The 17,352-nt window shown below is 44.1% G+C and overlaps 2 protein-coding genes across 5 annotated transcripts in view; both read right to left on the reverse strand.

The window, feature by feature from the left end:
* The window catches only part of LOC119405345 (60S ribosomal protein L32), a 219,441-nt gene that overhangs the window by 80,368 nt on the left and 121,721 nt on the right, over positions 1-17,352 (reverse strand). The window lies entirely within an intron of this gene.
* LOC119405346 (leucine-rich repeat protein SHOC-2) overlaps positions 1-17,352 on the reverse strand; it is a 139,432-nt gene that overhangs the window by 51,606 nt on the left and 70,474 nt on the right. For 2 of the 4 annotated variants that reach the window (XM_037672180.2, XM_037672181.2), the window contains exons 2-3: positions 6,237-6,362; positions 1,704-1,835 (exon numbers count right to left, since the gene is read on the reverse strand). In XM_037672180.2, coding sequence (XP_037528108.1) covers positions 1,704-1,835; positions 6,237-6,362 — 258 coding nt within the window. The remainder of the gene's footprint in view (positions 1-1,703; positions 1,836-6,236; positions 6,363-17,352) is intronic. The other 2 variants (XM_037672182.2, XM_037672183.2) reach the window with 1 other exon arrangement.

Genomic DNA, 17,352 nt, shown 5'->3' on the forward strand with positions numbered 1-17,352 from the left:
GGCATTTCTTAGCATTTTGGCCCCCCCCCCCCCATTGAAATGTGGTTGCTGCAATGAATAATTTAACATCAACACAATAATTATTGAATTACAACTACGATCACTTTTTTTCGTTATCGCACACAAAAACCAAAGACCGTGCACTGCATGGTACAAGATGAAGCACTTGAATGCACAGGAATCGGGCACCCACAAGCAGCCATGCAAATTCGGCCAAATGAAAATGAAGCAGCCATGCTGTCCTTGGCAGCCGCAGCCAATAGAAAACATACGTACACACAAGACCTTCAGAGAAACAAAATATGCGCGTTGTTCTAGTAACGATTTTCATTTAACCCAAGGCAATGAGTGAAAAGAAAAAGGCACACGCACCAAGCCTGGTCTTGGTACATTGATTTTTAAGGGGTACTGACACAATATTTCCAGTTGTCATTTTTCTTTTTTTCCATGAAAAGAGACGCCAAGCTTTCAGGAGCCTAGAAAATGAACTGGTAAGCGTGAGTGCACCCCGAAAAATGAATTAAAACATGTTTTTAAAAGCTAGTAGTATCAGTTCATACTGTACCGTGACATCGTGAAACAGTACGAGTTTCTCGTCACGTGCTTGCACAAGATATCGCGATGTTTCCACGGCCACTCTGCTCCATCGCTCTGTTGGTGATGCACAATGACCTTATTGTATATTTTGGTATCTGATGGCGTCAGAACAAGTCGTTCACTGGTGCGTGAAGTCACCGGCATCGATTCGACAGCATGACATCCTACCAGTGTCAACATCATTAGGTGTCCCATGAGGAAAGTGACTTTAATACCAAAATAAAATATCCTATCAGCATTTCCTGGGCTTCACACTTCCTCAGCCGTGTCTGCATACAGGTGACTTGTATGGCAGAGTAAAGTCAGCTTCGAAAATAGGTGTCAGTACCCCTTTAATCAATTAGTTCACACCTAGAAAACATATTACACAATAGTGACAGGTAACTTAGAACGCCCATTTTACTGCAGTTCACTTATAAGTTTATTCCCACCGAGAGACGTGATAACCTAAAGCTGACTCATACCAGTATAAAATGACTATTGTCTCCAAATATTAAACACTAAAGGGAAATATTAAGTTGAGCTAGATTGAAAGATTAGGCTTGTGTAATAACCAATTCGCCATTCCTGGCGAGAACAGAACTTTTGTAAGCAAGGAAACGACAAAATTGAGAAATTGGAGTGCTTCATTGTGCTCCGTGGCTACCTCAACAAATGACGTCAGATTATCTATTTCGATCAATGAACGGCTTACAGATGAAAAGTCAATTATATGAATTTTGCCAATAAATAAACGCGCAGTAAGCCAGAGTTGCTGCTACATATTACGGCTATGGAGCTCTCAGATGCCCACTGATTCACAGAAATCGGCAGCCAAGGTGGTGATGTCAAGATTTCTATTCAGCGTGGGCAATTAAAACTGAGCAGTGAGTGGCACAGGGACTGTCGGTGGCTGCTTTCGACAAAAAATTTGTTTCTTGGTGCGCAGAAAGCGCTGATATACTCCAATGCAGGTAAAGAATCAATCTAACAAAACTTCAATATTTTCCTTTGGTGTCCCTTGAAAGGAGTACCCCACGTTAAGTCTTGTGCAACCTAGGCAAGAAAGGATGACGATGGCCACTGTCGCGCAAATACGAGTTGCTACGGCGATTTCCGTGACTCACCAGATCGGCTTGGATGGAGCCCTTCTTCTTGGACGTCGGCTTGGGCTTCGTCGTCCCAGGGTGCGTGACAGTCACCTGTTTCGGCCTCGCCGCATCCCCGCTTCCGAGCGACCCCGAACTCAGCTTTTTCTCCTGAGAAACGACAGAAAAGAAAGAAAGCGTGGAATGGTCAGCGCTGACTGTTTCACGGAAGCCCTCTCAAAACAGGCATGCAATAATACGCACATCAATCAATCAGTCAGTCAATCAATCCACCAATAAATCAATCAACCAGAATCACCTTATTTCCGGCCATTTTTTGTGCAGACAGAGACCGAAGGCTATAGTAGCCTGACAAGGCTTTTGCCCCTGTTCAGTCCATACAGCACTCACAGTAATGTATATAATAGGGTGCACATTATATGAAAATCGCAGTTTACACTCAATCTACAGCAGAAAAAAAAAGAGAAGGAATACAACACAATCCAACAGAAACTGCTGTACCATGTATATCGGAACCAGAGGCAGCAACCGATAACAGTCATACAAAAAATTTTGTATGAGAAAGTGTTGAAGGCCACGATGAGCAGTGACGCAGCTTTTGAATGAATGAATGAATGTTTACTTCGATATCACAAATCGCTTGTTAGAAACACTTGTTGCACCTGTTGCCAAAGGCTAGTTGAAGGTCCGATGAACAAAACGCAAGTAAATCTCAACATAGCAACGAAGAAAAAAAAAAAGAAGATAATCGGGAAAACATACACAAGGGTGATTTATCAGTAACAAACAAGAGGAACTCTGAGCAAATTCACAGGAACATACGATGATCGAGATAAGGGCTATGAGCAAATACACGTCAGTTGCTGTGGCGTTTATAAGACGTGCAATCAGACACCTATTACACACCCCATAAAAAGTGCGATGCAAATACTTCAGATTGGTTTCGTGGTTCACAGTTTCGGGAAATTAGCATACATAATGAGTGACAGAAAAATAATAAGATGGTCTGCTGACACAACGTTAACAATACATAGGCATTTCACTAGTTAACTTCAAGAACCACCATATCATCTAAAACTTAACTCTTATTTCCGTGTACAAGAGGTCGATTAAGAAATATACCAATTTATCATGTTGTTATAAAAGAGAGAAAATTATGTTTCAGGGCATTATGAAAGTTTGAGGAGTTGATAATTTCCACAGGGAGACTATTTCGAGCGGCGCATCGGCCCCTTGCCATGCTCGCCCGTGTAGCTTCCACTGTGCTCGTGGCAAGGAAAGGACTAAGAAAGGGCTCCAATTCGTGTTATAACTTTGCTTATACTCGACAAATTCAGAAAATAAATTCAGGAGCCCTTCCCCTACGAAGAAAATGGGAGGCATGCGAAGCTTGGCATGTGCGTGCGTGACCTACGACTTTTCTTTAAATCACATGTCGCAATGCTCCCTCCTTAACTGTCTCCTTCCTCCATGCCGGGAATTGGACCTTCACCCATGCGCTTAGCAGTGCACCACTTCAGTTGCTACAGGCAGCAATGATGGCAAGGCATTCATATCCAGGCAACAACGAAACGTGGCAACGTGAAATGACAATTGACCTCGATAAAAGGTCATATAGCCATATCAGAAATGGCTAAAGTGTTGCAGGGCGCCCTTAATTGTTGCCCAAATACAGGTGCATGAATGTAGCCTTGGAATACGTTGTGAAAAAACTGTGCATTTTCCATTGTATTGTATCAGTTGGGTCTCGGCTCTTTACTCGACGAGCCATAGCCACCACCGGGAACCGCTGCATGGGTGCATTTCAAGCCTAAGACATTGTCATTAGTTTGCAGCAACCGGATATTTCCACGTATGCCCCAAAAACAATGACTATACTCATGATGACAGGCTTATTTACTACACAGGTGAAAGTGAAAGAGAAGGCACAGAGGACAGCAAGGAATTTGCACACAGCACTGAGCTAACAGCAGAGCAGACCTGCGCTTTAAAATGGGTGAGAGACAGCTTTCAAAGCACACCATTGTGTACACCTTGATTTAAAAAAAAACTCAATAAAAGTGGAAGTGATTTATTGATAGCGAAGAATAGCTCGATGTATAAGGAGCAATGCAGTGCAGAATTCTAGGTTAATTCCAAGAACACGAGTCTTTGAATGGTAGCAACAGTGTTTCTTTTTTATTTATTTTTTTCACAATGTTAAAATAAACAATTTTCCTCATTGTGAGACTGCATTAGAAAACAAACAAACAAACCAGAAAGAACAAAACTTTGTCACTACTTTGTCTAGCCGAGCCAAAGTGCACAGGTTGAAATTCTTGTATCTATTGCTACACAACCATTTCAAGCTAAGTCCCAGGTCATTTGTTACATATAACTCATCCAGAGAAACACGGCGCAAACACAGATTCACCTCAGAGGAACTTTATTCTACTAACAATGTGTTTCGCTTCTTTTTTGCACAAGCAGATGGAGACTGGAATCCCTTGGATGAATTCACTGTTGTTCAAACAACGCTACAATTGTTCACTGAACTCATGGAAGCACATGTTTGACACGGACGTATATCGTGTTGTTGACTGTCTTTTTTTTTATCTGGCTGTTGCTGTAGTCTGCTTGTTGAAATTATTAGCTGTGTGTAACTGTTGTAATTGTTTTTTTTTTATGTCTAGATCTTTTCATATTGAGTGTTTATTTTGAGGTTCACACCACTTTTGTGTATTTCATGTACGTATTCACTCCCACACCCGTAATGATTCCTTTCAGGGACTGACAGTATTTGAAAATCGAATAAGTAAAACAAGATGGTAGCTGCAAAGACAAACGCTTGCACAATACGACTGCTTGGCAAGGACCCCCACCTCAGTCACTATCTTCTTCACTTCTGTGCATAAGCAAGCACAGTTAGGCTCCCAAAAAAAAAAATAAATTGTGCGGCGTTTCTCACTGGGAGATTCTGAGAGGCCGCCAAAATCCTGGAGTTAGCACTCGGAATGCACCAAGCCCAGCATCAACCAGTGAAACTCGGAAACGCTCCAAGGGGGATCCTACTGGAAGTTCTTTTATGCGCACTTCACGTAAACCGGTTATGCAACCCATTAAGGTTAATTAAGGCTATCGGCTGTTATAACAGCAATATTGCCTTTATGAAATCTGAATTCAATGACATTCTCCAATGTACGTAAATAACAACCAGACTTGGTTAAGCTTTAGTTGTTCGACATTAAACATAAAGATACAAAGAGAAAAGACGAAAATAGGAAGGGAAACACGGTGAATGCGTTTTACAGGTGAATATAGACTAGATCATATGTAAAACCAATTAAAAGTGTTATGCCACGCAAGTAAGCGCAAAATCGAGCGCATCGCAACATCATCATCAACTCGCGTCTAATGTAAACGAACAGCAGCCACCTAAGTCATGAGTTTATGTTGGCTACCATGCTCCTTCTGTGTGCTGTAAGCTGCAGTTGTGAATGTGGTGCGCACATACAAGTGATAACGCATGGCAAATGCATTGCTGTTTTGTGTGCTCATGTGACCAGCGGTGTTTGAAAAAAGAAAAGGAAAAAAGAGCACATTAGGTGCCGCTCTCTAAAACCAGAAGTGCAAATGCACGCGATAAGAATGGCTCCAAATAATTTACTGTAGTGCCTCTGAGCAAACGAGGTTTCCAGCCACGATAAGTGGGCTGTTAGATACTCATTGCAAGACAAAAAGCGAGATGCGAAATCGCTGTGCCCTGTACTGCTTTAAAGGGGTCTTGAACCACTTTTACGAGTAATCATCGAATGACCTCAGTGTCGGAGTTTACTGCCTCACGAATCGATTCCTGTAAAAATTTCTCGAATCCGTCAAGAATGAGCGGAGCTAGAGATTTGTCACACGTTATAGGCGCTCTCACTCTTACAAGCTACACAGGGAGAAATGACAAAGGGGAAAAAAGTTACGCCAGCACACACAATAAAATGCAATTGCTCTCTCCCACTGTGATTCCTCTGCGGGCTAGTGTGGCTACTGTGTAATGTTAGCAGACTACGGAGCGTGGCATTGGCACGTGGTGACGCCTGTGGCAAGAATGCATCTGATCCAAACGCCACCCTTGATTTATGTCGTCTATTGGCCAATAGAATGCTATCTGCAGTATGACGTCAAACAGCAGGCACCGGCAGCTCCACAGAGACTGAGCACAGGCCTCTGTATGAAAGCAGGGTGCCTGAGAAAATGGCAGCTTCACGTTCAGCTTCTAAACTCTACTTGCCATGCACGACTGAAAGATTTGACTGAGCTGTTCATAGCAGTGTCTGCTATCCGCAGGATGTGTTTTCTAACCAAGCCTGAGGCAGTGGTTCATGATGCCTTCAAGTTTCTACTTTAGGGTGTGTAGTGAAGAAACTGACAGATGCAACAAGGTCGTCTGCTTCTGCATGCACAAACGTGTCGACCAACTAATGTGGCTACAGGCTTTCAGTTCTCGTTAGTGAGGACAAGTCTGGTGCATAAATACACATGCCGCACGAGGGAGAGAGACAGAAAGAGAGAGAGAAAGACCTGGGGTGTTGGGGGCAAGGGTGACGGTGGCGACATGGGTGACACGTCCCGCCCGCTGTCCTCGTTGGTGCCGGTAGAGGCATCCCCTCCGCTGCAGCATTCCACATGGCAGCAGCAAGACGCTCGCTGCAAATAGGAAAGCCGCGCGCCTTTTAAAAGGAGGGGACACCCCACGACCGACCCCACTCCCAGAGACCCCCTCGCCAACCCGACCAGCATCACCCTAGGGGCAAACCCGGCAAGTCCAACACGAACAAGTTGTCTCTTGCCCACTGTTGATCACCGCAAGGCCTCTACCCCGCTGCGAGTCCTATTCTGGCTCTACAGCGAATCCCATTACGATTTCTAGCTGCTGATCAAAGTATCCCCTTTCCAACTACTCCATAAGCTCATGACAACCAAGGAATGCTTCATTCCTACGAAGATGTTTTTCAAAAATAGACTAGCAAATTAGGTACCGTTACCAACTTAACTGCACCCAGGTTTTTGTGGGTATTATGATGAACACGAACTTACCAGATTATCGAATCATGCAACTTTAGTTTGCTGGTCTTAGTCGTTGCAATTATGGTTTCCCAACTTGACGAACTCACCCAAGTTTCAGTGCCTTTGAAGCCAATTATTTTCATTACAACATGCAGCAGAGGCAAACCTGCTTCAATGTCGGGATCTTTAGAGACCCATGTTTTGAGGCTAAGCTTGCGCCGAATTCTCACCTTGTTGCCTAGTGTGGCTATATTAGATAGCCTGCGTAACTACCACAAGCGGCTGCTTGGAGAGTTCCTTGATGTTTAAACACCCATAACAGTGACAGAACATAACCACATTTCTCGCAACTATTTACTGCTATCGTTGCAAAGGCATGCACTATGTTCAATATTGCAAGCAGTGCCACTGCAGCATATGCGATACTGACACGTGCGCTCGTTTTTCTGTCGATTGCGACCGTGTGACCATCACAACTATGTGACAATATCAAAAGTGCACCAATTGGTCACTCCAAGAAGATGGGACCAGAAATGATTTTAGCGGAAGCAAAAGTACGGGACTGTCTTGCAAGAAAGTTTGACCCCACTTGCGACGCGGTTGTTCATCCTGGCTGTCAAAGGTGCCAAAGGATGGCGTACTCAAATACTTGCGGCCACAGAACAACAGGTAACAGCGCCACCCAAGGGATTTCTACACTTGCATGTCGGGGGTGCAACAAGGACAATTGTAAAGCTCGGCAAGTAAGCCACCCTGCAAGATTCCATTCTGACAATGTGCATAAGTCCACACTTTTACCCAAGTGTTGCATTTAAACTGCTGAGAACTGTAAAGTGAGACGAGAGTAGCACATCACTGACGTCAGATCTAGCACTGCTGGAGATCGTTCGAGAACACAAGCCACGGCATTTTGTCCATTTATACATTTCGCTCATGGCCCTTCTTAACCGCTGTGGCAGCGCTGCTTAGTCATGCAAGGGTGAGAGCACCCCTGGACAATTCTAGCTTGAGATCACGGGTGTAGCTAGAAATATTTTTTTCGGTGGGGTTTGACCGCCCTTATAAGTGCGTTCACACATTTTTTTTGTGTGTGTGGTGTGCATTTAGACATACAAAATGTAAACGTATTGGGGGGAGGGAGGGGGTCTTGAACCTCTCATCCCTTTCTGGCTATGCCAGTGTTTTGGATAACCTTTTGTGCAGTACACAACATTGCTGGATTGTCTTGCAAAATATCGGTCAGGAACCCCAATCCAATCAATAATGCATTCTTCATAGGGATGGGCGAATAGTAAATTTGAAGTTTGAAGCGAATCCGAAGCGCATAGTGATTTGGCCGAATAATTTCGAATCGAATAGTACTCACCACATATTATTAAGAAAAATTAGCATTTTCGTCATGACCCTTGCACAATAATTTTAAGAATTGGAACTAGGTATGAGTGAATGTCACTTTTTTGTTTTGAAATGAAGTGGAAGAAACCTTAAATACTAGTATCAAAATTTGAATAGCAGTAGGGTGCAAGTTATAAGTGATACAATACGGTACAATTTAAAAATTACTGTACTTAGCGCATATAAGCCCATATAACACGCTTTTAAACTTTAAAAAAATATGTACATTTACCTCGAAGTGTGGCTTTGCGGCAGTGCAGATTTCTCCTAGATAGGTGGTTTCACGGTACAGCAACCCAATGTTGCAGTGAAACCACCTTTACAGGGGGATTATGTGCGGTCAAACATACATATATTCGTTCATTTCGATTACTTCGAAATTTCGAATAATCTACATTCGTATCGAAGCGAATTCGAATACTTTAACATTCGTTCGAATATTCGAAACACCCTAATATTCGCCCACCCCGAATTTTTCACGAATTGCAATGGTGCGCCTAGCACCACCTGCCAATCGATTGCCTGTGAATGCCCATCAGTAGTTTCAATTTCACGCGTGAACACATAGGAGCAGTGTTAAAGACACATTTGGTACAGCAGCAACGAGTTCTAAACAAACACTGCGATCACATCAACAGGTCTTTCATTTTTAGGCACTCTTTGGTGGCAACATTCAACCTTGCCTTGTTGAGAGATGTTTCGTCACAGTGCAAGTTATGATACTTGAGGGATGCCAACTCTCTCATTGGAGCTAAAGCTCGCGAGAAACAACAGACGCAGCGACTAACCGCCGCAGCAGTTAGCAACTCCCCCCTTCTACCGACGCTTATCGCACATAGAAATCCCTTGCCACGGGAACATGTCTGCACCCTGAACCAAGAGAACAGGAGCCGCAAAGTGCGTGCGAAAACGATCGCGAGTCGGCAAACCACCATGCAAGGACGACCTCGCGTGCCGGACGGGAAAGCTCCCGCGCTCCCATCAGCGTGCGCCAGATCCCTCCCCACCTCCCACCACCACATGGCGCGCTTCGGCGACCTTGGCGTTTTTTTTTTTTCTTTTACCTCCTTCGCGCCGCCGAGTCCGACCATGGACGAGGACGCCGCGTCGCAGTCGTCATCCATGCCGCACCGCCAGTCGTAGTAAGCACGGAGGGCCGAAATGTGGGAAATCGGGACAAAGCTGTCGGAGAGGAGGATGCGCTGGGGGAGAGAGAGAAAGCCTTCTTCCACGGGAAGCACACGCCCGGTCCGCGAGAACGCAGCCTGCACCTCCGGCGGTCTCTTCAACCGCCCCGACGTCCGAGCACCATCGTCACTACGGCAGCAGCAGCGGCAAAGACTCCGGGACCGCACCACATGCACTTGACGTCTGGGGGACGCCTCGACGAGAACTACGCAGCTCGGAGCGGACGCCGCTGGAACCCGGAGAGCGCGACGGGCGCCGCCATGCTCGCGGGTTATCGGACTGGCCGATGATGCTGCTCTGCTGCTCCTCCTTGGACGCCGCGAGCGAGGGTTGGCGAAAAGGGGTTTCCGCCGCTGGCTCGGTTCGCACCACTCCCCATCACCTCCGCCCGCTCCTGCCTTACACACATCGCGGTCAGCCTCGATCGCGATTGGTTCGCGCTCCCATCACGTGATCGCGAAGCCTGGCCGGAGCGGGCGTTTTCGTAGTTTCCCGGCAACGAGGGGGAAAGTGCGGTGACTTCTTTTTGCGTTGTTTTGTTTTCCAACCGTCTACTGTGTGGTTCACAAGCCCGTCGGTCGCAGCACCTTTTGCATATCCCGGGATGGCATCACAAGCGCAACATGACGACGTGCGCGAGCAGACGACACGGTGCGAGCAGACGACTTCTCAATACTCCAGCGAGCTATAGCGTAAGGGCGCCTTCCTTGTGACTGGCAGAGAAGGGTACCTTTATTTTTATTTTTTGAAAATTGAAATGCTTACTCCTCAGCGCCACAGCTCAGCTATCCCATTGTTCTATGCACAATACGTCCACCATCTACGTGACGCAAGAAACAACAGTTCGTCGGACGTATTAAGCGACGCCATCTTGAGTCCGTAGCAGACGACATCCATATCGACTAACGACATTCCATCGATCAAAATTGGCCGGCGGATAAAAACGGCCGAAGTCGCATTTCTCACCCGCCCGGAATGATTCCCCTCTCCCATTTATTTATTTTTTTTCTTGCCAAACATCTAACAAATGTCCACAACCTAAGGTATTATTGCGTAGGCCGTGCGCCTGTCGCCATATTAGAAAACAGTGAAAAAGGACAGTATCGAACACGAGGTCCCGGTCACCATTCCCGATTCTGATGAAATTTACTGTAAGTCTAGGCATTACACCCAGAACAATAGTTTCGCAGTTAGTTTTGCGAAAAAAAATTTTGTTCGCCTGAAAAAAAATGTACAAATTTTGGCCGCAAAAAACACTTTTTCGCCAATTTCGCGATTTCTGAATTTTGAGCGCACCTGGAAAAAACGGTGCACCTCTTTGTCACAATATTTATTCCCCTTAAAGAACAAGTGAAATACAATCTTATGAGTCTATTATTTTCCTTGCTCGTCGAAGCACTTTTGAAGAAAAAAATCACAAACTTGGCAAATCGCACAAAATACCTGTATTTCAGGAATTTATTGCTGCAGGCAAGTTATAGTGAGGATAATAAAAATCGGTACATATTAACTTTCATACTTTTGCTCTCTTTTAAAATAATTTGCGTGGTTTTGTCGCGCTCCGTTTTACTTGATAATTGGGCTGAAACGTAAGTGATTTACCAAAAACGCCGAACTTTGAAAATGATTTTCTCAAAAAGGTCGTTCTTAATTTTTTTTTTAAATCCCTCTGATTGAAGTCAAGGACGTCATCTACCATTGTGCAGAAAGAAACGTTGCATTATTTTGGTTGCTAACAAGTTATAGTGCGTCAAATATGACCATGCCAGCCTAGCGGCCGCGTCATTCCTGATGGGCTGAAACTCGGATATAAGTCGCTAAAAATACTTGTACGTGACATAATCACAAATCAGCAGCTCCACACCAACAAATACGCAGCCCGGTGTCATGGTGAAGCAAGCTTTGTCTTGGGATAAGCCGCTTGACAAACCCGCAGCAGCGGCCGCTCGATGCTGCGGGCGCTGACATTACATGAGTGCCGCTTCGACTGCGGATGAGCCCCGCTTGCGCGCCAAACTACGCTCAGAGGACAAACGAGCGAAGGAATGCATCACTGTGAAAGAAATTGAACTTTGAACTTGATTTTCTCCACTATCAATAAACCTACGATGGCGAAATTAACGACATTAAGAGTTCTCAGAGCAAATTTATCGATCTAAACCGATTCATTGTTTATATACGTGGCAAGTCACTACGCACCGAAAAAAGTAACACATACTCTTTTCAATCAATCAATCAATCAATCAATCAATCAATCAATCAATCAATCAATCAATCACAAGTATGTGTCAATCAATCAATCAATCAATCAACCAGAAAGCCGTACAAAAGCAGCAGCCCCATTTTTCAAAACGCAACGCCAGCGCACAATGGATGGTTCTGCAAAAAGAAAGGGCACGCTTTCTAATTTAGACCCCAGTGGATTATTTTTAGCGAGCACAAAATATTTGGCTTTGCCCAGCGTTCCTCGCAGTTTCTGCCCACGGTGGGCAATCGGCATTTTCGCGCCCGAAAATCCACTGCAACACGATTGCTACACAGTAACACTGATCCTTCGAATAATCATCAAGATTCATGATGTGGAAAGGCGCGATTAAAACGATACACCGAACAGAAGGACACAGGACGACGTCCTTCTATTCTGTGCGTCTTTTTTTTAATCGCGCCTATTGACATCATGAATAATAATAATAATAATAATAATAATAATAATAATAATAATAATAATAATAATAATAATAATAATAATAATAATAATAATAATAATAATAATAAACCAGCTTGCTTAACTATTCATTGTGCCGATCGTCAACAGACGTCACCAACCTGCTTCAAATGGATCGACGTTTTCTGCTTATAATAAAGGTAATAACAAAATAATATAGATAATAAACGCGGAATAAACGAGCTTCGACACACAGCTGCGACAAGGCGTTATTATAATTACTACTACTACTACTACTACTACTACTACTACTACTACTACTACTACTACTACTATTATCATTATTGGGCGATTCCACGTAAGATCGAACAAACGATGGCTGGTCGACCTCTCAAATTTATTTCAAAATTTTATATATTATTGCCTGATGAGTGGAAAGAAGAGATCCGCAATTTGTTTTGCCGCCAAAAATTTTTTCGAACCACAGGAAATCAATAATGACGAAGAGGTGGAGTGGAGCGCTCATCCACTCTGCTGTTTTGGCCAACTTTCGTTATGAATTGCACAAAATATATTAAAGTTAGGTAGCTGAAATTTATTTACCTAAATATATGCATGTTTGTGCTTCTGCTCAGGTATTTTTAGTTTTTATGTGTAGTGTAGATGTTTTTATAAAAAACCTCAAAAATGGCCCAATTGGCAAAATTTTCTTCACTTTGAAGGTCTTTATCTCAAAAAAGCATTGTAGCAGAGCGACAAAAATTCAGCATTACGTTCTTCGCATGCTTATCTACCAAACTGCCAAATCTCGTATTTATATAACTTTTCAGTAAAGAGATATGATCGGGCTAAGTTCAAGAAAACACCGAACAATGAAACTTCTGACGACAATTAAAAAAAAACCCATTTTTTAAATTTCTTAACTTTGTCCACTTATTCTCCTCCACATCAGCTTTCACAATCATTAAAAACATGTTGCATAATGTCGTTGCACTAATAGTTACGGCCCCTCCAATGAGACCCTTAGGCAAGGATGGGCAATTCCGACTTCTTGCCCAGTAAGTGTATAAAATGCAGGCAGGATTGAATTTCTTTTTATTAAAAGGCCAGCAGGTACCTAAAAAGGAGTCGCCGGCACTGAAGACGTTAATTTTGAAAATATTTGGTCACTGCAGCGGCCACGAGCGCGGGGCTACCGAGCAGGCGCGCGCGCATCCGAGATGCTCGTTGTAAGAGACGACGTAGTGAGAGCTCGTTTTCGCGTCCTCAGACCGATTGAGTTCGAAACAGCAACACCTCTCGGGTGACTTGAACGCACGTGCACCGGTAGTCGCAGTGATCTGGTTAATTGCGTCGATTTCTTTTTCAGGGGGCATAAGAATGCCATCGTTAAACTGTGCGTTCCGTGAATATCTTTCATTGCAGTGGTAGCAAAAGCACGCGTAGCACAAGTAGTCCGTCTCACTGACAGTCACTGATCTTTCGGGCGTTAAACGTTCCTTCAAAGCATTTATGTCTAGGTCGGTAACTCTGCGAAATTTTGGCTTCTTTGCAATAATTAAAGGAGTACTGACACGATTTTGAGACATCACAAAAGGGACATTTTTTGCTTCGTTGGTATGCAGTGTCCACGCTGTCCACACACTGGAGTCGGAGAACACGTATAAGATATTTTAATTTGACTTTGAAGTTTTCGTCGCTGAGCATCTGCAAGCCAGCCCCACTGCAAGGACATTATCTCGACGAGTCAAGACAGTAGTTCCTCCGAGTTCGCGAGTTCTGCGTCCTGCATGCAGCCTAAATCGTAGAAATCACTGTCAGGGTCACTGGACGACAATTCACTCACCGTTGTTTATGTGCACCACGAGCAGATGACGAATTTCCCGCTAGTACGTCGCGAGATTCTCTATCTCCGTGACGTCACACTGCTATGAAACGACACTGAGAAGCCACCCCCTCGATATCGAAACCGAAAAGGTCTTTTTAAGGTGGCGCTAATTAAAATATATAGGATGCATTCCCAGGCACCACAATAGTCGTTTTAGGTTTCTCGACTCCAGTATTTTCATTTAGAGCAACAATCCGAAATTTTTTTAAAATTCGTGTCAGTACTCCTTTAAGCTCTTGTGCTTCGAAAGGTAGTCTCCACAATAGACTCATTCAGAGCTATACTTTCTCGTCATGAGACGCACAGGAGGACGTAGAGTAAGAGCAAAGCACAAGAACTATCCTCGCCGAATGAAGTGTGAACAGCGCACCGAACGCGCGGCCAGTTCAGGTCCGTCTGCTGCCGACATCTAATATAGGCAAGCGCATCTGGTTACCGATAGTTTTGCTTTTTTTTCCTTTGACAATCCATATTTTGCTTTGCCACTGGAGCGCCACGTTAATGCTTTCCACTGATCGCAACTGGCGCAGCGCAGTTTCTGTGGCAGCAGCGTGCGTGAAGCGAGCGCTCATAGCTCCCTTATAGAGTTTTCATCTTGCTTCCATCTCCACCGTGTTATCAGCGCCTAGCTGAGATGCGAACAGAGGGCGGATAGAATAGCGAAGCTCCAGTGCATGTGCGTTCAAGTCACCCGAGAGGTGTTGCTGTTTCGAACTCAATCGGTCTGAGGACGCGAAAACGAGCTCTCACTGCGCCGTCTCTTACAACGAGCATCTCGGGTGCGCGCGCGCCTGCTCGGTAGCCCCGCGCTCGTGGCCGCTGCAGTGACCAAATAATTTCAAAATTAACGTCTCCAGTGCCGGCGACACCTTTTTAGGTACCTGCTGGCCTTTTAATAAAAAGAAATTCAATCCTGCCTGCATTTTATACACTTGCTGGGCAAGAAGTCGGAATTGCCCATCCTTGCCTAAGGGTCTCATTGGAGGGGCCGTAACTATTAGTGCAACGACATTATGCAACATGTTTTTAATGATTGTGAAAGCTGATGTGGAGGTGAATAAGTGGACAAAGTTTAAGAAATATAAAAAATGGGTTTTTTTTTAATTGTCGTCAGAAGTTTCCATTGTTCGGTGTGCTCTTGAAATTAGCCCGATCATATCTCTTTACTGAGAAATTATATGAATACAAGACTTGGCAGTTTGATAGATAAGCATGCGAAGAACGTAATGCTGAATTTTTGTCGCTCTGCTACAAGGCTTTTTTGAGATAAAGACCTTTAGAGTGAAGAAAATTTTGCCAATTGGGCCACTTTTGAGGTTTTTTACAAAAACATCTACACTACACATAAAAACTAAAAATACCTGAGCAGAAGCACAAACATGCATATATTTAGGTAAATAAATTTCAGCTACCTAACTTTAATATATTTTGTGCAATTCATAACGAAAGTTGGCCAAAACAGCAGAGCGGATGAGCGCTCCACTCCACCTCTTCGTCATTATTGATTTCCTGTGCTTCGAAAAAATTTTTGGCGGCAAAACAAATTGCGGATCTCTTCTTTCCACTCATCAGGCAATAACATATAAAATTTTGAAATAAATTTGAGAGGTCGACCAGCCATCGTTTGTTCGATCTTACGTGGAATCACCCTATTACATTTAAAAATTAATTTCATGGCCGTATCTTCTTTCGCTTTCTTTTTTTTTTTTGAGTTGGTGTGATGCGCCTGTTGTTCCTTGATCTCTTTCATAGGTGAAAAAATGCTTTCATTAATGCTTCTTTTTTTTTTCTTTCGCAATCAGTTGCGTATACAGGGTGCTTGAATAAATGTATATGAAAATACTTACAAATAGGGAAAACGGAATATTCGCTCGCTACCTCCATAATTACGTTTTTCGGTAGCGGCAGACATCGTAAGATGGCTAAAGATATTAATTACACCAGTGAATAAAGAAGCTGAATTAATTAACGTTTCAATTAGTGGAGACAGCCGGCAGGGTGAGACGGGAGAATTGGGGCCGTTCCTGCCATGAGATTCTAGTAGAATGATAAAACGTAATTTTGGCGACGAAACCGAAACCAAAGCTCCCGTATTCTTCCGAGACGTCGAGAATGAGCGAGCGTCGTTAAATCAATCGCCAATTGGCTTTGCTTCACGGCTGTGCGGGCTGCGACTGTGATCACATAAGCATGCGTGCCGCACGTACGCTAGCGAACGCAGATGAACTAACGGCAGTGCATTCGATGTCGCGAACAGTGACGTCATCACGGTCGTCTGATAGCTGCGTTCATCGGCGCTTCGGTTTCGGCGGTGAACTTGGTCGAATTTCACTTCTCCGAAATAATTACCGGAGGCCGCTTTTTTTTTTCGAAACCTCAAAGCGCCAATGTGCTATTCGCAGGGAGGTCTTCAGTTCTCCCACTTCAGTCGTCCGTCTGTATCCACTAATTAAAAAGTGGATTAATTTAGTCTCTTTGATTACTGCCGTAATTGATACCTTCAGCCAGCTCAATATGACTGCCCCCACAGCAAAAGTAATTACGAGGGCAGCGAGCAAATATTAAATTCCCCCATCTTAGAGGATTTTCGGACACTTGTTTCTCGGTACACCCTGCATACTAGAGCTTGAAACGTTGCGCGCATGCTTTGTGCCCTGCTTTTCAGGAGCGCATCTTTTTTTTTTTTTCTTGTCGGTTCGTGTGACACGATTGTAGCGTCTTGATTTTTGTTATGCGAGAGCACTTTATTCTGTGCTTTATGCCACGCCCACTTACAGCCTCATCTATAGGTGAGCAGTAATGTGTAAATAAATAAATAAACAAACAAACAAACTAAATAAATACATTAATAAATGAATAAATGTAAGCGAACCTGTAAGTTTCGAGCGACCGCATTTAGAACTTTTAGTAGTCCGTAATTATAAAACTGTTATGCCTCCAGAATGTTGTCATTTGACTCTTCTTTGTGAGTCCTTGCTTGTCAAGTACATCACTCTCTTTAAAGAGGAGGAGGAGGAGGAATGATGATGATAGATTCTTTTATTATGCAAAGGGAGGACCGAAGGCCACTTTTTTTTAATATCTGGGGTTTAACGTCTCAAAACCACGCTATGATTATGAGAGACGCCGTAGTGGAGGGCTCCGGAAATTTTGACCACCTGGGGTTCTTTAACGTGCACCTAAATCTAAGTACACGGGCCTCAAACATTTTCGCCTCCATCGAAAATGCAGCCGCCGCGGCCGGGATTCGATCCCGCGACCTTCGGGTCAGCAGCCGAGCGCCATAACCACTAGACCACCGTGGCGGGGCGGCCGAAGGCCACTGATGAGGAGGTTGGGGGTGGGGGAGGGTTGGTAGGCACACACTAAATCACGCGCGCCAAGCCGCTACTAACTCCGAAGTGGGCTAATGTGATAAGATGGTGAGGGTGTTCGAGTATGTCCTTTTGTACTGCTTCCAAATCGGGATGCATAAAAAGTGGCGCTGTTCTTTC

Source organism: Rhipicephalus sanguineus, chromosome 9, assembly GCF_013339695.2.
Source record: "Rhipicephalus sanguineus isolate Rsan-2018 chromosome 9, BIME_Rsan_1.4, whole genome shotgun sequence".
Lineage (NCBI taxonomy): Eukaryota > Metazoa > Arthropoda > Arachnida > Ixodida > Ixodidae > Rhipicephalus > Rhipicephalus sanguineus.